At 44.1% G+C, this 26837-nt stretch overlaps 1 protein-coding gene across 3 annotated transcripts in view; it reads left to right on the top strand.

Moving 5' to 3' along the window:
- PTPRG (protein tyrosine phosphatase receptor type G) overlaps positions 1-26837 on the top strand; it is a 659913-nt gene that overhangs the window by 608967 nt on the left and 24109 nt on the right. For all 3 annotated transcript variants that reach the window (XM_066613931.1, XM_066613930.1, XM_066613929.1), the window contains exons 15-16: positions 11436-11527; positions 24429-24525. In XM_066613931.1, coding sequence (XP_066470028.1) covers positions 11436-11527; positions 24429-24525 — 189 coding nt within the window. The remainder of the gene's footprint in view (positions 1-11435; positions 11528-24428; positions 24526-26837) is intronic.

Raw genomic sequence — 26837 nt, 5'->3', positions numbered from 1 at the left:
TTCAGTGCTGGCTGTGGGCGGCCCATTCTGTGCCCTCTCTGGTGGTCCATGGGGGAATGCTCACTTGGCAAAACGCGCACTGGAAGTGATCAAAGGTGTTTTTTGTTAGACATCGCAGATCACTTCTTAGGGTCTCACGGACCACAGATTGGGAACTATATCTTTAAATTTTAGCACATAGACACACTGAAATTGACCTATTAGGCCCCTTCCAACTCTGATTCTATGAAATCGATTAAATGCAAGCCAAATTATAAAAAACAAAAACAACTCCCTTCCAGAATGCCAGCAACATGGGGAAAGGCCTAATTTCAATTGGAGGTTATTTCTGTAGTCTGGGCATTGCCCTAAAGAAGACGGCACCTGCAACTGGGCCATCTGTTATTATCTCAGAGGATGGGCAAGTTCTTCTGGTGACAGTCCTTCAGAAATCCAGGTCCCAAACTTTGTGTACAGTGTTCAAAGGAAGCCCCAAGTAGAGTGCATTATAATACAGTAAGCCACTCCTAATCTTGCAGGTTCAGAAACAACAAATTTGACCCAACATCTGGCCTGACCCACATCAGAGGGCCTAACTGAACCTTCTGGAATCAGACTGGAAGAGTCTTCTGGTCACATCTGGGAGGTGGTCTGAAGTGCGGGGAGGCTGCATGCTGTTTTCCCGTACTTCAGAAGGTCTCCTAGGACCCTAAAGGCACATCTGGTTTTCACAAAAACCAGAAATGCCTTTCTAAGGCCTCTAGGAGATCTTCTGAGGTCCAAGAGGACTGCATGTAGCCTCCCTGGTCCTCAGAACAACTCTCAGACATAACCAGTCACGTCCAGAGGTCGTCTGATGACCCCCACCCACAAATTCCATTATCCATGAGTTTTGGTATCCGCAGGGGTTTATTGGTGAGGAAGGATTAAATTCCCTTGTGCCTGCTTGATTTACCTGCAAATCACATCCTCCTGCTCTGCAACAGAAACCGCAGTCAGGAATTGAAACATATTGGTAACATGTAGCACTGACTGATTTTAAAACTGGTTTGGAATCTCCTGTGTCTTCTAGTTCTGTAGAAAGTTTCCTGGAAGGTGTGGTGTGTAATCATAACATTTGTGCATTTTCTAGATTCCAAACTCCATGAAATACTCAAAATATTCTTTTTTTATTTAAAAAAAAAAAAGAACAAGCACAACTAAAGCTGCAGTTCTGTGCACACTTACCAGGGAGTAAGTCCCATTGAACTTAATGGGACATTTTTGAGTTGATATGCCTGTATTCTAAGTATTGTTTTACAGTGTGAAAAAAACTTGTTGAAATTGTGGTAACTTACAGTAGCTCCATCCCTGTGAATGGAGTGAAGAGACACACTGAGAATGATTTCATAGGACTACTATGCCAGGTTCTTTGGCTTTTACTTTTTTTAAGAGAATGGCTTTAATTCAAATAGTAGCCATTGTTTCGTACTTGCAGGTGGAATAATTTGAAAATCAACCAGAAAGAAGCATACCTTTCTACATGTTGCTCAATAATTATGATTTCCTTCTCTGATTCTGTGATCACTGGCTTCAGCAGGATGCCAGCATCTTAAAGGGCATTCGGTACTTTGTTTAGGCTCCAGGGAAGACATCAGCTGAGTTTCCCTGTAATTATAATTTCTGCAGAGACCATAGAAATGAACTGATATTTCAATAGCATGAAATTCAGTCCCTCTGTAGTTATTTTATCAGAAATAAACTTACCTTTACAAGATAGGCAATGAAAGATTTTGCTGACTTATTTTGCTTGCAGCAAAGATCAGTGACAAAATGGAAAAACAAACTATTCTAGAAGATAGATGAACACATCATTTTGATTGTCTCATCCTTTTCAGGAGAGAAGGCAAATCTTTAACATAAGTGACTTAGAAGTAATCAGACTTGAAGTTATATATGGGGGCATAACCACAGATCCCATATCCACAGTTTCACTTAATCCACGGATTCCCCCTCGTGCCCCCTGTGCATCCATTAACTTGTTTAGATACCACTGCCACCAATTCTTCCTTTATTCAGGTCACTGTAAGCTTAGGACCAGGACCAGACTACATTTTCACACAGTGTGGAAGGGACTGTTAATTGACCTTTTCAGCCACAGTAGACGCTGTTCCAGAACCACCATTCAGAGCACAATACCATAGTCTTCTGAGACTGAAGGAGGCCAACTAAGATAAGCTTAGAAACTCAAAGCAACCCTCAGGCTGCCTCCTGGTTGCTTAAAAATAACTAGATTGATCTCATCAGGAAGAGTTTAACTTCCGCTTCCTGTTGAAACTGATCTAGTGATTTTCAAGCAACCAGCAAAGTGAACATCACTATGCGCTTCTAAGCTTATAGTGACCTGGTTAAAGGAAGAATTTTTGCCTGGGGTAAATCTTTAAACCAACAAATGGGCATGTGAGGGGGTGTAACCCCATGCACAGCCCCCTTGCATGCCCATTTACAAGTTTTAGCACATACCAGGGCAAAATTCTTCTTCCTTAAACTGAGCGCTATAAGTCTACAGGCTGACAGCACTTTGAAAGTGCCTCCTGGTAGCCAGAATGCTTAAAAAAAACTTGAAGGAGGACAACAGAAAGTGACATTACCATGATGTTATTCAGTCACTGCTGTCCTACCCCCCCCCCCAAGCTGAACCACTCAGAGTGAGGCCGTGGGCACAATCCCAATGGCACACAATCACGCTGAGAATGAGTTTGGAGCAGCGGGCAGAATAATCTTTCTCTGAGAACCTTGCTCTGAGCAGCTCGGCTGAGGGGGGAGCAGGACTGCAGTGACTGGATTGCCGCAGAGGGGAAAGCATTGCCACCCCCACCGAGTGACCCCCCTCAGCTATGCTACTGCCCCCACCCATCCATGGTGCCTCAGAGCAAAACGAAAAGTGACAGGAGATAAAGCAGCATGCAATTCTTCCACCTCCTCTTCTGCAGGGCAGCTTCCTTGGGCTCAGATTTCTCCAGAGCCTTTCACATCCTGCTCTTTCTAATCTACCTCATCAATGGCATTGGAGCAGGTTTTAAACCCTCCAGGGACTTGTGAGCATATGTGGCTTCACTTCCTCCCTTCTTGGACTCTGGGCCTGCTACTCCTTTTGCCCAGGGAGCTACAGTAGTGCCATTTTCCAGTGTCCACTAGCCTTACTTTCAAAGGCATCTTTATGGTAATAGGTCTAGGAAAGCACTGGGACTGTACCAGGTGCAGAGGGGTACGGGAAGGCTGTTGCTGGGCATTGGAAATGCATAGCATGGTCCTTTAAGAACACAAGAACAGCCCCGCTGGATCAGGCCATAGGCCCATCTAGTCCAGCTCCCATTGGCACAGCTATGCCAGTGCTGGAAAGTACTGACATAAGGGGTTAGGATTGCACCCTAAATGTCACAAAATAGAAATAAACATTGGGCCATTCTGAAGTTGGGCTTTCAGGTTGAGCCTATCTGTGGATTTTTTAATCTAAGAACATAAGAACAGCCCTGCTGGATCAGGCCATAGGTCCATCTAGTCCAGCTTCCTTTATCTCACAGCAGCCCACCAAATGCCTCAGGGAGCACACAAGACAACAAGAGACCTGCATCCTGGTGCCCTCCCTTGCATCTCGCATTCTGACGTAGCCCATTTCTAAAATCCAGAGGTTGCACATACCCATTATGGCTTGTAACCTGTGATGGATTTTTCCTCCAGAAACTTGTTCAATACCCTTTTAAAAGCATCTAGGCCAGATGCCATCACCACATACTGTGACAAGGAGTTCCACAGACCAACTACACGCTGAGTAAAGAAATATTTTCTTTTGTCTGTCGTAACTCTCCCAACACTCAATTTTAGTGGATGTCCCCTGATTCTGGTGTTATGTGAGAGTGTAAAGAGCATCTCCCTATCCACTCTGTCCATCCCCTGCATAATTTTGTATGTCTCAATCATGTCCCCCCTCAGGCGTCTCTTTTCTAGGCTGAAGAGGCCCAAACGCCATAGCCTTTCCTCATAAGGAAGGTGCCCCAGCCCCGTAATCATCTTAGTCGCTCTCTTTTGCACCTTTTCCATTTCCACTATGTCTTTTTTGAGATGCAGCGACCAGAACTGGACACAGTACTCCAGGTGTGGCCTTACCATCGATTTGTAATTTGGATTTCTTTCTCTTCTAAGTTACATGATTGAGGGGGCCCAAGGTTGTGCAACACCATGATAGGGGAGGGGGCTTTAAGTCTTTGCCATGGATGATGTCTTCTGCTCTGTTTTTACTGAAAAAAAAACCTTCCATTGAAAGGCTAATGCCCTCCTAAGCTCCATTTTAGAAATCCTCTGACTTGCTATTTAGGAGAAGCAGGGGGCCATATTATGCATTTCCAATAATGTCTGGCCTCGAATACCTGCTCTAATTAAAAAGGTGATCCACCATTCCAGTAGTATTAAGCTGAGTCTGTCAGATGCCGTTTTGTGACGAAAACACAGAAACTGAATGCGCGAGCCACTTATGCATCCTTTTCCACTGCTTCTGGGCAGTGTGGTCAAATCATCGTTTCTTAGCAAACTCCTTACCCTAAAGCAGCCATTTGCAACCACTGTGCAATGGCACACTGGAGTGCCGCAAATGGTCTGCAAGTGTGCCGAAGGAGTTTGGGGGAGGGTCATTTATTAGTAGGGCCATTGGGGGATGTGAGGCCCCTACCATTAGCATGATGTGCCTTATCAATTGTCAAAAAACTGATGGTGTGCCTTGACAATTTTAGTACCTTGTCAGTATGCCATGAGACCAAAAAAGGCTGAAAATCACTGCCCTAAAGGGTTGTTGTGGAGATAAAATGACACAGAGTGACACCTGCTTAAATAGCCAAGAGTCCAGTTTGCATCATGGATGCAAGTCAGGCTTCCCATTTGTAGTTCAGATACTTCCGAAATAAAAATGCCATAGCTATTTAAAAATGTTGATGTACAACAAAATGACAACTTACTGCTACATAAGCAGGTAACCCAGAACTGTTCCTATAGCTCATATGTGACTTTTGCACTTTTGTTTTCTGTCAGTTTTAGAGACTGGTGAAAATACACAATAAGTGGACTTCTGTTTGTGTGTACAACTCCACTGAGCAAGACCATTTATTTGAAGTACATGTCACCAAATGTCCAGCTGTAAGGGCTGGTTGTTCCTGGACATTTTTTTCACGTAGATTTGGAAATATAGACTAAGATTTAACATGTTAATAAGTAATTATTAATCTTAGCTATTTTTTGAAAAGAGAAGGTTTTTCATTATTTTTTTAGTATATATGATCTACTGTAACATGGCAGAAGGATATATTGTAGTGCACTCTGATCCTCTGGGATAGGGTAGAAAACTATTAAAATAAATAAAATTTATATTATGAAGCCTCATTATTACAGCAAATGATTATCCCATTTTATTTATCCCATTTGAGTCTTGTTGGAAGGGTGTTTTATTGTGATACTAATGAATGCTGGTCTGATTTTAGGCAGGGAAAAAAACTAATCACACAAATGGGAATATGCATTGAGCAACTGTTAGGTTTCCTAATTAGCCTTTATAGGATTTCATTAATCTCCTCAGTAGACTCAAAGAGTTACAGTCCCTGAAGTACATCTGTCTTGAAATGGAAAAGGAGCTTAAAAGTAGTAGCCAGACTAGAGGTACCTGAAAGAAACACTTTCCTTATATCTTAGCAGATTTTATTTGAGAAGTTTTTTTAAACTGCAGAAGCAGAAAATATCAAATGCTATCAAAGCAGGACAAAGTTCCAAACAACACAGTCCTGGAACGTGCTGGAATCCCTAGCATGTATTCACTGCTGAAACAGAGACGCCTGCGTTGGCTTGGTCATGTCGTGAGAATGGATGATGGCCGGATCCCAAAGGATCTCCTCTATGGAGAACTCATGCAAGGAAAGCGCCCTACAGGTAGACCACAGCTGCGATACAAGGACATCTGCAAGAGGGATCTGAAGGCCTTAGGGATGGACCTCAACAAGTGGGAAACCCTGGCCTCTGAGCGGCCCGCTTGGAGGCAGGCTGTGCAGCATGGCCTTTCCCAGTTTGAAGAGACACTTTGCCAACAGTCTGAGGCTAAGAGGCAAAGAAGGAAGGCCCATAGCCAGGGAGACAGACCAGGGACAGACTGCACTTGCTCCCAGTGCGGAAGGGATTGTCACTCCCGAATTGGCCTTTTCAGCCACACTAGACGCTGTGCCAGAACCACCTTTCAGAGCGCGATACCATAGTCTTTCGAGACTGAAGGTTGCCAATACAAAAATCAAAGAACATAAACGAATGTCAAACGATGACTTCATACTGTAATATGAAACTCTCAGATTCTATTTATGGCTGAATATATGTATGCCCACAATAGAGTGCTCCTGATATTTATGAACTGTATTAAGTAGCTGTGTGGAAATTCCTAAAACTGACAGATCAGTTCCCCAAACTACCTTATTTAACATGGCAGTGGTTCTCAAACTTTTAAGGTGTGTTACTTCCTAAGTAAGTCTTTGTGGGGGAGAGGGGCGAGGGCAGGTAAGGGGGGTGCTTTTACTTATTGTGGGCTGAAGCAAGGAGCAGGAGGTGTGGGGAGCCCCACGCAGCCCTTGTAGGGCTCCCCAAGTGTTAGAATGTTGAGAAACAGCGCGCGCAAACCACCTCCTGCAAACTGGAAGTGGTTGTTTCTCAACTTTGTAACAACACAGAGGTCTCCCCACGCCTCCTGCCCAAAATAAGTAAAAGCACCCCCCCTGAAACCCCCTTAGTGACGCGATCCTGGGGATCAGGTTGCTGCCCTCGCCCCTTCCCCCAACCCTTAAAGGAATGGGAGAATCTTTACATGAAGTGGTGGGTCGAGACCCACCAGTTTGAGAACCACTGTAATATGGCATTTTGAAACATGATAGAAAGACAAAGTTAAAAGTGATTTAGCAATATGTTTCTATCAGGCGTTCATTCTGGAAATCAGAATAATTTTTCAATCAATTTGTTAGGCCAGAATAATCCTAGTATTTTAGGATTGAGTCAGAAAATATCTAGCTGAGCTCATACACTGTTTCAGAAATTTCTTTACTTAGACAATTGAGAGAATGACTTTAGTGTCTCAACTGAAAAGCTTTCACACATCAAATATCATAGTTAACGCAATGTATACCCGAGTAAAGAAGGGTATGGAGTTGTCAGGGCCTAATTCTATTTTGGCCTGGCACTGTGTGGTACAGCAATACCAGAGCAATACTGGAGATCTCCTCAGGATAAGGGAACATTAGTTCCCTTACCCCATGTAGAGCTCTAGAGTCCCTAATGGGTCTGCTTGGATCCATGCCAGTTATTTATCTGGTGAAGAAGCAAGAAGACTTGTGTCAGGCTCCGAGCTTGGGAGAGAGAACAGGATTTGGTGGCAGCCTCTGCAGCCATCCCTGTCCCCTTCCCTGGCCTGAACTATCCCCTGGGCTGTCCCCTCCCTGTGTAGTTTTATAAGAACATAGGAAGAACCCTGCTAGATCAGACCCAGGACCCATCTAATCCAGCTTCCTGTATCTCACAGCAGCCCACCAGATGCTTCAGGGAGCACGCAAGACCACAAGATACTTGCATCTTGCTGTAACTCCCCTGCAACTGGCATTCTATTTACACTTGCACCCCCCAATGAAGATACCAGACTGCATTTGGGTTAACTTGGGCCACTTTATTAAACACAAGTGACCAATTTTTAAAGCATGAAACCTACTGAACACATCTTCCCTCCCGCGCCAGTCATCCCCCCTCCACGCCTTCCCAGGAACACCTTCCCATCAAGCAGCAGAACACTTGCCGCTTGCAGGCACCCAGCATTCTCCTATTGGCACAGATTGGCACTGGCCTCTCTGCTAGTTCTTCTCTATTCTCAGCTGCCACAAAGGCTGTTGCCTGGGCAGTGCTTGTGTAAATGATGATGATGATGATGATGATAAAATTAGTAAAACTCAGGATCTAAAAATTGACTTTCAGAGATTATGGTGTAAACCAGCAGTGGTCATCCCGGTGGTGACTGGCACATTAGGTACAGTCCCAAAAATGCTTGAATTACATTTAAAGCATCTCAACATTGACAAAATTATCATTGGTCAAATTCAAAAAACACCACCCTGCTTAGTTCACACACATTATTTGCAAATATATTACGACATCCTCGGCCCCTGGGTGGGGCCCAACTAGTTAGCAATGCCAAGTTCAGCTAAAGAATCGGCAGCTGTGTCGTGAGAAATATTATTATTAATGTGCTCGTTCCATGGAGGGCATGTCTCTGTAATCAGGGCAGGTAGAAAAAAAGCTGGCATACTGGGAAAGACTGTAGTCTGCCTTATTATTTATGTTGCGAATCTTTTTATTGGATATGTTATAAACTTGTAATGTAAAACTGGTACACTGAAAAAAATGGCTCAGTGATTCTGACTGTTGGTTGCGGCTCTACATATTTTAATTGACCTTGGATTTAAAAAAAAAAAATATTCCATTATGTCAGTAATTGGTTCAATTGAAGGTTGTGTTGGGAATTCATTTATTTTTAGGAAGGTTATCTTGCATTGGAAAATAAATTATTGAAATGCACATGGATGAGAGAAGATCCTTAAGAGAATTCTTCTATATATTATCATATTATAATGATATTCTAATCAATATAAAGTAGAGGAAGGGCATACTGTCTGGTTTAAACTCAACAAACCCTCGATATTAGAGGCAGTAGTGTTCCTTGAGCTTTATAGAGAAAGGTCAGCATGGGTACAGGTCACCCAATACTGCAATTATGATTCAAGCAAACACACAATTTTATGTAAAAATGTTGTAGTCACACAGAAGAAGCTGCAAGTTACTGACTGTACATTCAGAGTAAGAATAACTGTATTTCTTGCATGGATCATACTAATGTAGTTTTGCAAATGTGGCCTATCCTTAGCAATATTATCACAGGGTACAATCCACTGACACCTCAATCCTGAGCTGCCCGGAGCTGCAGGACCCGGCGGCTCCACAGAGAGCTCCCGCCAGATCCAGCGCCTCCCGCGTTACCGCGGGAGGCTCCTCAGGAGAAGGGGACATTCGTCCCCTTCCCCCGAGTAAGGGAAGGAGTCCTGCAATGGGACTACTCACTTTAGCGGCAACTGTTTGGTAGCTGCTAAAGTGAAGGTGTGAGTGTAGGGCGCGCAGCCCTACCAGAGCGCCTTGGATCCTGTGGAGCTCGGCTCTGCGGACACACCTCTCCCCCGCCCCCGACACACCTCTCCCACGCCCCCAGCCACACCTCCCCCCTCCCTGGAATGCCGCCCCCGACCACGCCCCCATCTCCCGTTCCGCAGCCCGGCGGTCACAGAGACCACCAGGCTGTGGAACCTGGGCACCTGCTAAGCATTAGCTCAGCGCTGGCCAGAGCTGAGCCAGCTCCGGCGGGAGCCCGGCGGTAATCCCCGCAAATGTGCCTTACGGCACGCTTGCGACTGTGGTTCACACTGCAGAGGCGCGGCGCGGACCACAGGATCGGGCTCTGAGATATTTCCATGGGAAAATTCTTTTTGACTGGGCTTCTACATTATGCTTTCTTAGCATACTGCTTCATTCAGTTATGCATATCGCATTTGGATCAGTGGTAGCAGACAAGATGACAACATAGTACCTACACACACACACCACAAAGAATCATCTCACTGTTGTCTCTCAATATATTCTCACCTTTCTGAGTGTGTCACAATTATCACCCAAAGAGTCAGAGGCAAATTAGGGGAAATTCTAAACCCTGGCAGGATGCAGCCTATACCCTCTTTCACCAGCCTTAATCCTAATCCACCTAACCCTTGAGGATAATGTGCTTATAACACTATAAGTACCCAGGTTCTTTTGAAATACATTCCCTTGGTTCATAAAAGAAATACACTTAATCTTCAAAATAGAAGAACTTTATTACAAGAAAAGGTTAGTTTTTAGAGGAGCCCTTGTTGCTCCATAAACATTAGTATCATGCATTCACAGTAGCACACAAAACAAGAAAAGTTAGCTAGCTTATCTACAGGATAGTAAGGTTACTAAGGGTGCAGTCCTATCCTGCGCTGGAACAGGCAAGCCAGGAGGCTTGCGCTGTATTCAGTGCAGGATAGGGGCCATAAGCGGCTTAGCCAGAGGCAAAGGAAAACTTTTCCCCTTACCCTAGGTAAGGGCTGCTGGCCCCAGTGGGTCTCCTCAGACTTGTGCCATCTCTGGACTTGTGCACCACTTGTGCACCTCTGTGGTGCAAGTCCAAGGAGAGCGGAGCGACTTGAAGCCACTCCATTCTCCCCAGGAACGGGGGTTGGGATCTGGGATAAGTGCTGGATCCCAGCCCCGCCTCCCACTTCCTGCCTGCCTGGGGGCCGCCTATTGCCTGCTCTCCCCCAGGAAACGTTCCCCCTCCTCCTCCTGCCTCCCTACTGCCTACCTTTTTTGCTTGCGTCCACCCACTGGGGCCGACGCAAGCATCTGAGGGGAAGCCGGCGTGGAGGCTTCCGTCAGCAGGATGTGCTGCCAGGAGGACTACTGGCAGCCTGGAATGAGTATGTGGTTGTGGAATAGTGCCACAAAGGCTCCAAAGACATGTGCTTTACAGCACATTTGCAACCCTCCCAGGTCAGACCAAGGGGCTTGGACTGGCCTAACTACAAGTTAGGACTGCGGCCTGAATTACAACATTGCAGGACAGTCAGCAGCCCAAGCCTCCATCAGCTGCTTCCTAGCATACTGCAGCATAAGAACTACGAACCCAAGATTCCTCTCCTGTTCTGTGAACCCACACCCAGGTTTTATACTCCAAATTACAATTGACCCACACCTGGATAGCCTCACATCTTCTTAGCAAACAGCTGGAAACCTCTCTTAAAGGAAAAGGCTGCTTTCCCAACCCCGTGACAGAGTGTTCTCTGATTTTGAGAGGCATCCAAAAATATGACTTACGTATGTCATAGCGCCAAGGTACATTAATTTGTCCTGCTCATATATGTATGAGATGTGATTAGCCTCACTGCAAAAGTAATCAAATTTGTCAGCCACTCTCTAGGCAGACCCAACCACTATAGATGGATGGATGTCACACAAATAAATCCTGGTCCAGTCTGTCAAGGTCCACCTTGTTTCCACTGTGTTCATGAATGTTCTTCCTTTCATTAGAGTCTTTATAAAACAGAACCAATAAACAACCGTTTGTGTTCATTGGACTCAATAAACCAAGATGAGAACATGGCAAAATAGCAGCAACTAGTGATCAGTTGGTGATGTATGCAAGTTAGTGATACCGTCAGCGTAACAAGTCATATCTACTCAGCATCCACTTAGTTGTGTGTTAGCTGAATGCACACCATTGGGAACAATTTCAGCGCTTATATACTCCGATTATTAACAAGAGCTGCATATCTGTTTTCATTTTGCAGATGACATGGAAGCCATTCCTGTCAAGCAGTTCGTTAAGCATGTAAGTGAGCTGTATGCCAACAACCAGCATGGATTCTCAGAAGACTTTGAGGTATGTGTTTGAAGACATTAGCATAGAAATTTCTCCCAGAATCTCAGTTTTGCATGTTCCAAGCAACCTTGGATGTGAAGCAAGTGGACTGCATGTGTGGTGTCGTGGGATTTTGAAGGGTTTCTGAAAAGGAATAGCGAGACTTTTGGGCTGCAATCCTAATCAAACTTTCCAGCACTGGCATAGCTGTGCCAGTGGGGCATGTGCTGCATCCTGCAGTTGGGGGGTAGTCACAGAGGCCTCCTGGGCAGAACGAACAGAGGCAATGTTCGTTCCTTTACCTCAGAGTTGTATTGCCCTTATGTCAGTGCTGGAAAGTTGGTTAGGATTGCGGCCTTAGTATAATAGTTCCGGCTGTAGAACACCTAGTGCTTATGGACCTGCTGATGCAAGAACAGACTACTGGCAGCCTGGAATGATTGGATGGTTGTGGAATGGTACCACAAAGGCTCCAAAGACAGAAATTGCAAGTCACCTGCTTGGAGGGAAACCAAATAAGGCAATGGCTGTAGCTGGATTCATCACATCCTGGTCAAGACACTGTGGAACATGACCTGGAGACCCTACAAAGCATGAACGGCACAATCAGGGACCCCAGGTCTGCAGCCTCTGCCACAGCATGCTAAAAAAAGCCCTTGCCATGCTCCATCACTCAGTTTTCACAAATTAGTAAGTAAACAACTTCCAGTTTTATTTTAACTGGGACACACAAACAGAAAATGCTCTTTCATTCGCATGGTCCCTTTATGTAAAACTGGAAGTCCCACAATTCCTGGTTTGAGGAAACTGCACGATGGAGCAGAGAATGGAAGCAGACCAATGTAGCTTATGTCCATGGAAGGCTGGTGGGAAGTTCCAGCATACTCAGGGGAAAGGGAACTCCAAATCTGTCGCCCCTGCCATTCACTGCTCATAGAAGCTGCATGAGCTCACTTCATGGTTGGGCCAGCCCTGCTAACAAAACATATATTCTAACATGGTAGAGTCCTTGAAAAAATGAACAGTGGCTGTGTGGATCAGCCATAAATTCTGCTTGCTGCAGTTTAGTAAGGACAAGTTTGAAAGTTCAGAAAATAATAAAACAGATATCTGTGTGCAGGCACTTTGATGTTTTCTTACTTAGGCATTGCATGTGATAACCAAAAAAGCAGTCAATGTGATAAGACTGACATGGGGGTTCAACACTAGCGACTTAACAGTCCAATCCTAACCAACTTTCCAGCACAAATGCATCTGTGCCAGTGGGCTGGATACTGAATTCTGTGGTTGGAGGGACAATCACAGTAGGCTCCTCAAGGTAAGGGAATATTGGTTCCCTTACCTCAGGCCTGCATTGCAGTTGCATCCGTCTTGGAAAATTGGTTAGGATTGGGCAGTGAGTCAAAAACCATGAGAGCTGAAGGCATTTACAGTAAATACAGGAGTCAGGCTCTGCAGCTATGTTTTCAACCAGCTCTGGTGTAGTTTATGGGTTTGTGGTCATGTGGCTTATTTAAACTCAGTTTCATGCTCAGTAGTGATAGCAGACTGACAGCCCAATCCTGAGCTGCCCAGAGCGTGGGTCTGCCGTGGCACCAAAAACAGCTGCCGCGGTATTCGGCTTGCCCCAGGCAGCCGCTGCCATCTCCTTGGGAAAAGGGGACTTTCCCCAAGTAAGGGAAATAGCCCCACAATGGCACTACTCAATTCTGCAGCAGCTCTTGAGCTACCACATAATCAAAGAGTCCTGTGTTGGGCCGTGCAGCCTGACACAGGGCTCAGGATCCAGTGAAGCTGAGCTCCACTGGTGCTGCCCTCTGCCCGCCTTCCCTCCCCCCCCCCACCGGCGCTCTGGCACGGAGCTCGCAGTACAGGCTTGCAAACGTGCCTTACGGCACATTAGCGACAGTGCAGGCTGGCGGTAAGCCGCCATGCAGAGCTCTGGATTGGGCCCTGAGGCTCTAATCTGCCAAAACACTTATTCCAAAAGCCATTATTAACCATTCTGTTTCCTGGAGTTCCTTTCAGCCTGCTTGAAGTGGAACTTTGAAAATCCTGTCAGGAAGGAGGGCTCTCCCAACCCCCTCAGCCAAAAATAGCATGCAGCTGTTGTGCCCTCTCCACCAGGGGTGAGAATAAAGAATTATGGTTAGGGGGCCTGACATTCTTTAGTACCCACATATTAAAAGCCATAGACTGAGTCATAAAAGGCAGCTGTATTTACAAATGTGATATTGGCCTGAAATTGCCGGGTTGATATCGAACGCCCCTTTGCTCAGTGTAATAAAGATAAGGCTGCCACCATTGTCTCATGCATGGCTCTTTCAAGCCTCTTCTTACTGCTGTTTAGTTTCTGTCCTTTGTGGCTGGCTGAACTGTCTGATAACTCCAGAACTAACCAAACTAACAGAAATCCCCTATTGTGCCAGCCATAAACGTTTTGCATTCATGAGGACAGCGGCTGTGCAAGGTGTTAAAGTGATTTAGTTAAATTGACTGTTGGCTGGATGACTGAACAAGGATATCGAGGCATTTAACAATGTTGATGGTATTCAGGACAAACATTTATCCTCGGGAGAGCAGAGTTTGATGGGAATGATCAAATGCAGCGCCGTCTCCTCAATTATTTATGAACCGAGACCCCAGTGCTATTCATCACAGCTGGTTTTGACACCATTTAATTATTCAAAATAATCAGCTACACATCTGTAAACTTTTGCTGACTTAAAGTGGGCTTTGCTTCATCTGTCTCAGAAACCACCGCCATTAACAAAAAGCAGGACAGCTTCTATCTGCGTTGTGCAGTGGAGCGATCTGTCACTGAAATAGTCATTCAGAATGCTTAATCTCCTTTGCAAGCTGCCCCTTAGCTACTCAGTAAATATTGTTTTGCCTTTTAGTTTTGATTTCTAGAACTGGGTATCTCCACTGAAGGGCATTATAATAACTTTGTAATTGTCATTTTAAAGCCAAAGTCCCTTTATTCTGCATTAATAAACTTGGAATGAACCCATGATTTGCCTGGGCCATGATTTTATGGGGCCTCTAAATTAGTGATCGGGCAGCTTCAGGTTTTTACACGCCTGCTACTTTTCTCCTATGTAGTTATTCTCTATAAAGTCAATTATTGAAAATGTCTGCAAATTAGTCCATTATTTAATTTGCAAGTTGTCAAGAAATATGTATATAGATAACCAGGCTCAGTCTAGTTTATACAATAGTTCTGTCACTAGCAGATGAGGCCTGATGATGTATGAGAAGGATTGGGCCATTCTGCACATCCATCCTCTTCAGAAGCTTGCCCGTCTGTCAAAGTTGAACATATTGAGCTTAGAATAATTTTCTTGCTGTGCTTATATACTATTCCCAGTATTGGCTTTGGAAACTTCAGTCTTTCGAGACTGAAGGTTGCCAACAATGGGCTTTGGAAAGCAATAAATGAGAAACATAGTGACAGATGCTATGGCTATCTATCATCTTTCTTCTACCAAATCTGATAAGATCACTAAAACTTTCATTTAGGCACAGAGTGCTGGAAAGGCAGGATCAAGCTGTGTAGGTTGCCAGTATTGGAGCCTTCTATATGACAGCTTCCAGATCTCTTTACCAAGACACAGAAAGTTGCAATTGTGGCAGGTACTGTACCCCAAGTTTAAAGGGTGATGCACAGGTGTAAAATAAGCAAAAAAAGATGACAACATTCAAGGAAAAACCATGGTGTGGGTGGCTTGACAAATACACAGAACTTGAAGTTGTTTGTAGGACCAGGAGATTCCTTCCCCTTGCTCAGAGTCACAGTGGAATGACCTGAGAACTAGATTAGTTCTCAAAAACTATGCAGTTGACAGAGTACTGGTAAAGCTTTGTATCAGTCTGGAAATCTTTTGTTTATCCATCATTCATTAGTCTCACATGCCACTCACTCTCAACATTTTCTGCCAACATTTTGGCAGTGTACTAGAGGATTGGGCATATATGCTTGTACAAGATGGCTGTTTGCCCTTCTGAAAGATGCTCCTCCGGTCATCCTTTCTGCTCCTCTGGGAACTTTAATCTGGTTTTTGCTAGAATTTTGGAAAGCAGAGGTTGTTTTAATACTGTCCTTCATGAAAGAGGATTAAGTGAGAGGATCCCTGAAGAGCTGGAATGGAATGTTGAGGGTATGCCATGCAGTGTATTTTAGAACCCAATTTTATTTGTTTTGCATAAAATTCGCTAGCGAGTTGGTCATCCCAGCTGCTCAAAAGATTAGCTATGGTGAATATATAATCTTGCTAGCTTTGTCTTCTGCCTGTGGAGGAACAAAAGCTGTAGTTCAATCCCAACTTGTCTAAACAGAAAATCAGCTGTGCAGCTTCCTTCTGTGCAACAGAAACTTAAAATAACTTTATGCTTAAGTATCCTCCCTATCCCACAACCTCTGAAAGCTAAGAAAATAGCCATCAATCTGTGAATGTTCAGTGAAATAATTTTGCATTTGCTAACATCACTTATGCATATGATTGTTTATGGGTTTCTAGATTTTTTTTTGATACTATCAAGATCCTTGAGGATATTCCATCCAAAGAGTGAAGGCTTAGAGATAATACAGTCATCTTATATCATACACATGACTGACTTGCACAAATTGAAGTATATACACTCCCCACCCACTCCCCCAAAAAAGACAGAGAAAGACAACAGTTTAAATAGTGCTGGAAGTTCCACATACCATTATATTTACACTGTTTATGCCCCAGAGTGAGCCTGAAATGGGAGGATCAAGCAGGTGTTCCCTCACAGCCTGATCCTCACTAAATCCCCATGTGGCAATTCAGCAGCACCAGTGCAAGCTCCGCTGCATCCTATGGAGGGATTTAGCGACTGGAGGTCTTCTTACAGTAAGGGGATATTTGTCTCCTTGCTCCAGGGATAAGCTCCAGCAACCAAGTCAACTCAGACCTGCGCCAGCAATATCGCTGGCGCAAGTCCGAGTTGATCAGTGTCAATGGGTCAGACCTGGTAAAAGGAATAGGATATGGTGAGTGCCCTCCCCCTGCAGTGGATTTATGTGGTCCAGCAGGTGTCCCTGGGAGACACCTACTAGACCTACCAGCTTCAGCCTTCCCACCAGTATGCCAGCTAGAAGTACTGTTGCAAAGCACTTTCCAATGTTTTTGTGACAGGGTATGCCAGTGGAATGTATGTTTTGCCCACACAGGGATACCTTAGGATTGGCTGTCAGTCCTCTCAGTTGCTGCTTGCCTCTTGTACTGTGCTTTTAGTTCTTAAAAAGACAGAACGTATTTGTTGAGTTTCTGCACACGATTTTGGTTTTGCATGCTGACCTCGGAATATAGCCCTCGTGTAAAATCTGGGCCTACTATACTAGTATTTAGCTGTACATAGTGCTTTAGAGCAGTGGTTCCCAACTCCTACAGGGGAGTTGAGAACCTTGTAAGTCCTTGCAGGGGTGGTGATAGCAAAGCCCTTGTTTCCAGTTCCCCTCATGGGTTACGACCCACAGGTGGGACCCATTGCTTTAGAGCACTTCAAGAGTTCCACATACATTTTCTCAGCAGTCCATATTGAGTAAGTTGTAAGACCCTACTTTCAACTTTGTAAGTTAGGCAATATTAATATCCCCATACTGTAGAGCAGTGGTTCCCAACCTGGGGTACCTTCCAGGACCTTTAAGGGTACCTGAAAAAGAATTGAATAATGGTAGAAAAAGGAGGTCTGTATTATAATGCCTTGTGGGGCTAGCATTAGACTGTATTTCAGGACTAATATGATGGGTACAATTTATGGAAATGGGCTGCCAAATGGTGTGCAAGTGAAAAAATGTTGGGAACCACTGTTGTAGAAGATGGGCTAAGACTGAAAAATTAAACAAATCATAGTGGATTTATCAGAGGCTGTTAGTTTATAGCTAAAAAGGAACTAAGATGTTTACAGTCATTTTTTCTGAGATATAATCCCATTGTTGGTTCCAGCACTTCATAAACAGGGGGTGGCTCTTTCCATATTTCTTTCTAAGCTTCCCAAGGCCTGACTCCTGTTGGAAACAGAGAGCTGAACTATATAAGACATGGCCTAATCCTGCAAAATGGTTTTTATGCTGAAAAGACTTCTGTTTATTTTCATAATTCTCATTGCTAAAGTCCATCAACTTTACTTCAAATCGCATTCAGTCCCTTCCTCCATTCTGGGAGGTATTGCTGGAGGGTCTAACAACCCAATCCTAAACTTCTCGGTGCCTGCTGGAGCAACAGCACCAAAATGGCTACCGTTGCATCCAGCGGGTGCGAGGCAGCAGCTGGAGGTCTCGTCCCCTTCCCCCAGGGAAAGCCCCAAGCCCCACAATGGGATTTCTTAAGTGTATGACAGCTATTTTGCCAGAGCAGATTTGAGAGATGTCACGGGCATGCCTTACGGCACATTTGTGACACTCTGCACTGGCAATAAGCCAGCATGACGAGCTCAGGATTGGGCTCTAAATATTCAGCACAGAGTAAAGCACTCTGCAGAAGGTCTGTCTCACCTGAACCTGAACTCTTCTGTTAACATACCCTAGTTTACACTAAAATCCTATTTTTCTTTGTCTTCAGTAGATTGATTTCTGAAACTTCTAGAGCAACTTTCCACAATTCAGTCTACAAGACAGTGAACAAAATCATGTTGAGTACTGGAGTGTGTTGCTTTTTAGAGTCATAACTTCATTCTCTGAAGTTATATCAGAATGTCTTTGCAGTCAGCCATTCCAGTGAAATTTCTAGCTCATTATGTCTCATTATCAGACACGTAGCTATTGGATTTTACATATAAATTTAGCAAAAGAATATTTGAAGTTTATAAAACTAATCAGCAACTTGTTTCAGCAGGACATTGAGAATGAATGAGTCATTAAACCTGGGTGTATTAAATCCTAATCAGTGTTAGCATGGACAATATAATTAAAAGTTAAATTAGCCATAATGGCACAGAATAGTTATAGCTGTGACAAAAGGTTGATTAAAACCAAGTGCACTAGAGTCCAGGGTTGCCAACAATACATTACAATGCATAAAATAATAAGAACAGGAGCTATTCATCTTTAAACAAAATTAGCATTTTGGGACATTAAACATCAAGAACTTAACTGTGGTAGTCAGCTTGAACAAATATGAAGAATGTAGGGTGGGGGAAAAGAGAAAAGTTATAACAACAACAACAACAACAACAACAACAAGGTATTTATATACCACCTTTCTGGTCATCGGATTACTCCTTTGACTTTATTCAAGGCGGTTTGCGTAGGCAGGCGTTTCTAAATCCCTCAAGGGGATTTTTACAATCATAGAAGTTTTCTCTTTCAAGAACCAACAACATTTCAGAATGGATCTTCCTGGTTTGGTCTCACTTCTGGGCTCCAGTTCTCCCACGCAGGCTGACAAGCAGTTCCATCTCTCACATGGAGGGCAGCCAAGATGCTTCTTGCTCACATCAAGAGCAGGTGGAATCACTCAGCTGGGCTTGTCAGCTGCTTCAAGGTCTCGCCATTCTCAGCGGATCAGGGAGCTGCCGATGTCCTCGAACTGGCGACCTTCTGATGTTATCTTCGGGCTAACAGAGGCTCTACCCTCTAGACCAGACCTCTTGCCAGACTTTATGCCACAACATTCTTGCCATCAAACCTTTCCCTCAGTGTGGTATGTGGAACAGTCCAGCAAAACAGGTAGCGAGGAAGGGGTGTCTATGGGGAAGAGACTGCAAAATGGCACAGAAGCATGGACACCTTTATTTGCCAGAAAGATGCCAAAACATTCAACATGTACACCTTCACTGGAAAGAAGATAATATAGTTTTGCTTCCAGGGCAGGGGTAGTCATAGGACATCACCCAAAAGAAACAAATGCATTATTGGGTGGACAAAAAAGTTTTGAGCTTCTCTTTGGGGATGCTTGTTTCCTTGACTGAGTTTTAGGACACACTAAATCAAAAGCTTGATTGCAAACCAATCAGAGAAGTTCCTAAGAGACAAAAGTCATGACAGGTCATGTGCTACACCCATGCTCAGGTTCTTGATGGGCTTCTTGGCAAAGGAATCTGAAACTACTGTTCAGCTCATTGGGCAACCTGAAACAATTTATTATGCAGCAGGGCTTGTTCTTGCAGCAAAAATCTATCCAGATGGGGTACCCAAATTTGCAGGACCTTAGAGGAAAGGATACTTAGAGAACCTTAGAGGCCAGGAGAAGGTTGCCCGGCAGTGCTACATCCTTCCTTCCCCTTAAATGACCCTTAATTAGCATAACCTCCCCAAAGAGTTCAGAGTGACATCACCCTCTTCAGAGCAAAGTCCTGCCTAGCTCCCAAGATTGTCAACCAGAAAACAAGGTGGAGTTAAAGTAGACTGCACACGTATTGGGATAAAGAGGGCATTTTTAACAGACGGTAAACATTCTCTTACAGTCTGAGGCCAGGGCTGCTGGCTGAGCACCACTCTCCTTATGGAAGCATTAAACAGACAGGCGTACCCAGGCAGAGACTTAGGGCACAATCCTAACCCCTTATGTCAGTGCTTTCCAGCACTGGTGTAACTGTGCCAATGGGGCGTATACTGCATCCTGCAGTTGGGTGTCACTCACAACTCACAAGGCCTCCGCAAAGTAAGGGAATGTTTGTTCCCTGACCTCAGAGCAGCATTGCCCTTAAGTCAGTGCTGGAAAGCACTGACATAAGAGGTTAGGATTGCGCCCTTAAGTTAATACAAATAAAGCTTTGTCAGCTTTACTCTGAGGTTTTCATGTGGAGAAGACAATGCAAATATTTTCATGTTTCTGGAATGAGTGTTTCTCGTAGCTCTGAACAGTGGCGTCACTAAGCTTTGTGCTCCCCTTTGCTAGAAGCCAGGACATCACCCCAATGATGGCTCTCATCCCATGGGGCAACGCTCCGGGCAGTGGGCCTGGTGATGTACCATCACCCCACCTCCACTGGTTTTTTGGCTATACCTTTTGACAGAATAGAGATATTTCAAATTTTGGCGAGTAGTGGTCCAGCATGTCTAGCAGCCTACACCCCCTGCATCTCCCTAGCGACACCACTGGCTCTGAATGTATGAATCTGTTAAAATTAAAATTGCATTTTTTACTTGGAAAAAATCAGCTCAGAGAACAATGATTAGCAGTTACCCTTGACTGGACAGCATATGCTTGGTCAAGAACAGGACACATCTCTTGCTTTTTTAATTAAGCCACTGTTCAATACTTGAGGGAAACATCTTTCCAACACAGTCCTGCTTAATTCTACCAGTACAACTTCTTAGTTCAGTGGTTTTGCCGGGAAATGTCCCAGTTTCTAAACCAGTAGTTTCCTCGCCTCTAAATGATAGTACCCTTTTCAAGAATGACTAGAATTATCCCTATTTCAGCAGGCAGTAACATCTTGTCTATTTGAAGCAGCCCCCAACTTAAAATAAACTATTATTATAGCAGACAACAGACCTTGAGTGTTGAACAGAAACCTCCAGCATCTTGTAAGACTTTCAGCAAATAAAGCTTCTTTGTCAAGAAGTCACAGACCTTTATTACAAAAAATAATATGATTTATTTGCTACATTTTTATAAGGATGCTGTACTTAATTCCCGGGAGGCACGGTGGCTGAGTGGTTAAAAATGCTGGTCTGTCGGCTGGAAGGTCGGCAGCCCAGGAGTTCGAGACCCCGGTGCCGCGGAACAGGGTGAGCTGAGCTCCTGTTACTTGCCTCAGCTCCTGCCAACCTAGCAGTACGAAAGCCTGTAAATGCAAGTAGATAAATAGGTACCACTTTGGTGGAAGGTAACAGCATTCCATGCACTTCGGCGTTTAGTCATGCCAGCCACATGACCATGGAAGATGTCTCTCCAGAACACTGGGTCCCTCGGCTTAGAAACAGAGATGAGCACCGCCCCCTAGAGTCGTATACGGCCGTGCAGAGGAAATCTGTGCAGGGGAAACCTTTACCTTTACTTAATTCCCCCACAGTGCTGTACTTAATTCCCCCTCATTCCCCCGTGAGGTAAGCTAGGCAGAGGTACTGGCCCTAGGTCACCCATTTTGTTCATAGCAGAGTAGGGATTCAACCCTGGTCTCTCTGGTTCAAGTCCACCACTTTAGACCAGTGGTTCCCAAACTCCTACAGGGGAAATGAGAACCTTGTAAGCCTTTGCAGGGTTGGGGGTCAGCAATGGCACTGCAGCGATCACAGTGCCACAGTGACCAAGGTTTCTTTGCATACTTGGGGGAGGTAGTGCTGGCCTTTGGCAGGGTGCAGGAGGCTGGCATCCCCCTCTCCAGGCCTCCTCGCTGCTCCAAACAGCTTTTATCGCGAATTTAAACCCACTTCCGGGTTGCAATTGCAAACCCAGAAGTGGGTCGCAATCAGAGATAAGAACTGTTTGGAGCAACGGGGAGGCCAGCAGAGGAGGCTGTGAGTTCTCTGTACCCTGCCCAAGGCCAGCACTACTCCCCCAGGTATGTAATGAAGCCCCTTGGTTGCGATGAGGGCACAATCACTGCAGTGCTCTCACTGCCATTGCTGCAGGGCTGCTCTCCTTAAGGGGGAATGCCTGGCTTCTGGTTCCCCTGGTGACTTGTGACATACAGTTTGGGACCCATTGCTCTTCTAGACAACATGCTACATTGGCTATGATATGAATATGTGGCAGAGAAATATAAATTGTGATCAATTCCAAGCATTTCTACTAACTTATATAATTGGTCCAGCAGCTATATCCTGGCATTTAAAAATAAAATTTAGATTTTCTCCAGTTCATCATTTTTGGCAGACATTTTCACTAAATCAGTTACCATCTTGACCAGATTCTCTCATCTCTAAATCTATTTGTCATCATGTTTCCAATCTCCTATCTTGATTGGCTCTGCATGGGCCAGCTGAGGTTGCAGGACAATGAAAGAAACCATGAACTCCAAGCATTAATAAGGTTAAATAAAATTACAGACCTTAGAAACCAGGTCCATTTGGAGAGAAAATTCAAGATGCAATGGCATCTTCCATTTTCAGTACATTATTTAAAATTATGGCTAATTTGTAGAGAGATACTAAATTCTGAACAAAGTACAGCAAGATTTGTTTTGGGGTTGTTTTTTTTAAAAAGAAGTTTGGCTCCACCCACATGACTTCTACAGAATGTTTTAAGATGAAATTAAGTCACTCAATTTTTTTATACAAAGGCTTTGGATTAGTCGGCATTAAATCTGCTGAAGACTTTTCACTCTGCCTGTGCTGGCCTTTGTGTGCATGTGTTGGCTTTGCGATTGAATCTTTGAGTTCCAGCTCTTAGACTGAACTGTTCATGTGAAACATGCAGTTATAAGTGACATTGTGCCAGTTTAATCCATATGAGGATTTATTCTGACATCTTTTCTACTTTTCTTCCAATGGAGGACTGTGTAATTTTTCTTCTGAAGGAAAAAAAAAAACACATCCCTGCTTTATTATTATAAATGCCTCTGAAATTAAACTTGGATTTGTGATCCTTTGCATATTAAACAAATATATTAATGTTTGGGGTGGGGGAGGAGAAGGATGTTTTGAATTGTTATGGAGCTTCTTTATGAAATGTCTGCATAATCCTCAACTCATGTTGCATCTGCTGTTTTTCTAACATTTCTCTTGATAATTTGCTCTGCCACTTAGCTCTTGATCCTTCTTTGCAGCAGCTGTGCTGTACTAATGACTTCCCTTATTAGAAAGCTTCTGTATTAACATGTAAAGCCTGGAGTATCAAACAGTTTGGCATCTTTGTGACCCTGGGATGGAATGGGGATACTGGATAGAAGAGATGCAGAAGTTACCTTTGGAAAAAATTCAGATAAATATATTGAGAAGGTACTCAAGAAAGAGCGAATACTAAAACCTTCCATCTCAGTAGTGAAATTAGGACACTTTAAGTAAATGCCAGAATTATTAAAGGTTGTGATGGGGGGGGAAGAAATCACTTCTGTGTTTTCCCACTTAGGACTTCTTGATATTTGAATGTTATTTAAAGTTACCAAAAATCATAAAAGTCAGACAGTGCCATTGTCTGTAGCTGGATGGAATCACTGGCATCTTGGAGAAGAAGACAGCAAAATGTTTTTTTGGCAATCAGTCACACATTATTTGGCTTGATGGTGTTGATGTGCTGAATTGGATCATGTTGCAGACATCATTGTACTGTACATATTACACCTGAATAGATTTGACAAAGATGAATAATATATGATATTCGTTTACTCAATTTTCCTCCTATGGGGCATATTTTGGTTAATGACACATCTTTTATATGTGCTTTTGACTCTCATGCTACATTCTACCCCTTGTACACATTGGAACCCCACTATAAATGCAGTCAGTCATAAATTGAAAGATCCTGCCCTGTTTTTAAGGAAAGTACATGTGCTTTGGGCAGGCACTTGATCTTTTGTCAGGCCTATGAAATTATGGGAAAGCATTTTTTCCCAAAGGGCCTTGGTTTTTCTATGACACAACTGGCCCAGAGCATGCCCTTTTATTCAGCAGAGGAATATCTATTTTGGACAGTTTTTCTGCCTTCTAAAAGTTCCGATTGCTGTTAAGCCCTGGGCAAATGAGTAGCAAAATGTCTGTGACCACACTATATCTATGTCTTGCTGTTGTTGAGGGAGAGCCAGACAGACATAAATGCTTTGTGTGGGTTTTTGCACCGGAGTGAATTTTAATCACCATGGACATTATCGGATACTGGGAACCAGGCAATATCCTTTAATAGAACAGAAGATGTCTAAACAGTGTTATGTTGAAAGAATACTCTTGGGAGAAAAAAATCAATTACACCCCTGGCATTTCAATGTGTTCTGAATGAGCTATTTGTGAAATGAGACAAACAAAATGTTTTGTGCTCATCTGTGGTTTCCAATTTAATTGTTTTCTTAACAGGAAGTGCAGCGTTGTACAGCCGACATGAACATCACTGCTGAACATTCCAATCACCCTGACAACAAGCACAAAAACAGATACATCAACATTTTAGCATGTGAGTAATAAGGTCCTTAAGAGGAGAGAGAGAAAAGTGTGCATCTTGTACCGATACGAGAAAGCTGTGTGCTCAGCATGAGGCTGGTCACAACAACAACATGTAAGTTTCATCAAAGGGACAAAATGTCCCTCTTAGGCATACTTTCTGAGATAGATAAAGTGGACAGTTTGACATTAGATACTTGAAGATTTTGGTTAGCAAGTAATGATCCCGCCTAACAATTTTGCAACTGATTTTTATGGGCTAAATTACTGCCTGATCTCAGTATGCTAATCTCTGAAAAGTGACTTAAGGGCAGACTGTTAAGGACAATTGACAAACCTTGGCATTTCATCCTCTCCTAAATTTGCTAGGACTGCTGTCTCTCTCGAATTTTCAAGTACTCCAGAAGGGGGGGGGGGGAAAAGCCAGGAAGTCTTGATCACTTGCTGAGAGTTTCTGCAGCTCAAGTCTGTTTTCTGGCAGGCTGATTATTTCATTGGAGCAAAGGGAGCTGGAATGTGTTGCTGTGTAACCTACTCTGATATGCAACTAATAGAAGAGAAGGCTAAGCCAAAGCAAGTATTTTGATAGAACTAAAGACAAACAGCAACTTTCATACCTCTATGGAGACCATCTATTATCACACAATGATATCATTCCAATGTCAAGAGTAATTGATCTAAATGGTATGGTATGAAATAGATTCCATAGGCAGTAGACTTAACAGCCTGATTTTCTGCAGCAATGCTTTATGCATAGCATCCAGATGTTCACATCCTCCTGCCAACAGAAAGGGACAATTTGCTGCCTTCTGGCACCCCAGAGCAGCAATAAGGTATCCCACTAGTAAAGTCTCCCCCCATTGTTTGGTCTATTGTGTTCCATCAACGCAAGATCATTTACGGCAGTGCGAAAGCTTGGCTGCCATCCAACACTTCTGAGCTGCTGAATAGCCAGAAGTGCAGTATGTGCAAGCAGATCCTAGAGACCCCGCCAGTGTGGGTAAGTTGGTGGCAGGGAGAGGGAAGGATGAGTTTCAGAGCAGAGAGAGTCATGGGTGGCTTGGGGGTGGATCCCAACAGCACCAGTGTGCACCAAGGTTCTATCCCCTCTTCTCAAACCATCCGGCTCCTTTTCTCTTCCTTGGACTTATGCCAGCTATACAGCTGGCTTAGGTTCAAGGAGATCTGTAAGCCACCAGGAAGTTTACTCAAAGGTAAGTAGAAAATATTTTTACTTAACTCTGGCAGGCCTCCTGATTGCTGTCCCCCACCACCACTGAATGCAGCATGTGTTCTGTCAGTGTGATTGCATTGTTGTTAATGGTGGAGGATAGGATTGGTGGAGGATAGGATTAGATAGAAAGCATCTACTGTGCAAGTGAAATGTGTTTTAAGTTCAGAGTTGACCTGTGAAATCTAAGATTTTTTTAGAAAATTTTTTTTTTCTAAACTGACAGAGATATGAGAAAAATGAAAATGTCATCATTTTCCCAAGATTATGTTTATTTGAGAGCCGGAATAAAATGCAGTGTTGTTTCAGTGTCCAGGAGCAGCATTGCCCTCCCCTAGACTTGCACCTGTCAAGTCTCCCGGTTCCAGGCCACCCTCCATGCATAGCCGCCAGGCCCACTACTGGAGTCACCTGGTCAACCAAGGAAAACACTACCAACAAGCCATCCACCTGACTCCACAGCTAGCATTGTAGCCACTGATCTGATATAGTCAGATCCTGCAACTACTTACACCTCCCCCAAGGCTTCCAAAGCTGGCTCCTTAGTTGCCTGGACAACAAGACCACTGGAGAGTGGGCTCTGGACTAGAAAGGGCTACACATGCCCATAAGGCAGACTCCAGTACAAAAGGCTCAGCCAGTGCCATTGATGAGGCTGGAGGCCTCTACAGTCACAAAGAGACAGCAACCCTAGGAAGCAGTCCTGTGAGAGGAGGAGAAATTGGCTGCTGCTCAAAGCAGCACTGAGGCGGTAGGAGAAGATTGTCCAAGTGGGGTCTTCAAGGTTCCCCTAGACTGACAGAGAGAAACAACCCTGTGAGAGGAGGAGAAATTGGCTGCTTACATCTCAAAGCAGCACTGAGGCAATGAGGGAAGACTGTCCAAGTGAAGCCAGCAGGTTCTCCTAGATCGGCAAACAGAAACGATTGCAATACCCTGAAGGGTTCTTCCAGATAGCAGCTAGCAAAGTTGGCCTACCTTCCTTCATTGACTTTAGAGAGTGTCACTGGCTCATTTTTGTCTGTGGACAGAACTAAATATTATGTTAAATGTGTAGTTGCCACCAAAAGTGGTGATCGTGGGGTATCTCCCCT

Source organism: Tiliqua scincoides, chromosome 2 (genome assembly GCF_035046505.1).
Source record: "Tiliqua scincoides isolate rTilSci1 chromosome 2, rTilSci1.hap2, whole genome shotgun sequence".
Classification (NCBI taxonomy): domain Eukaryota; kingdom Metazoa; phylum Chordata; class Lepidosauria; order Squamata; family Scincidae; genus Tiliqua; species Tiliqua scincoides.
Note: the sequence above shows the minus strand (reverse complement) of the source record. Positions and strands in the feature narration are given on the sequence as shown.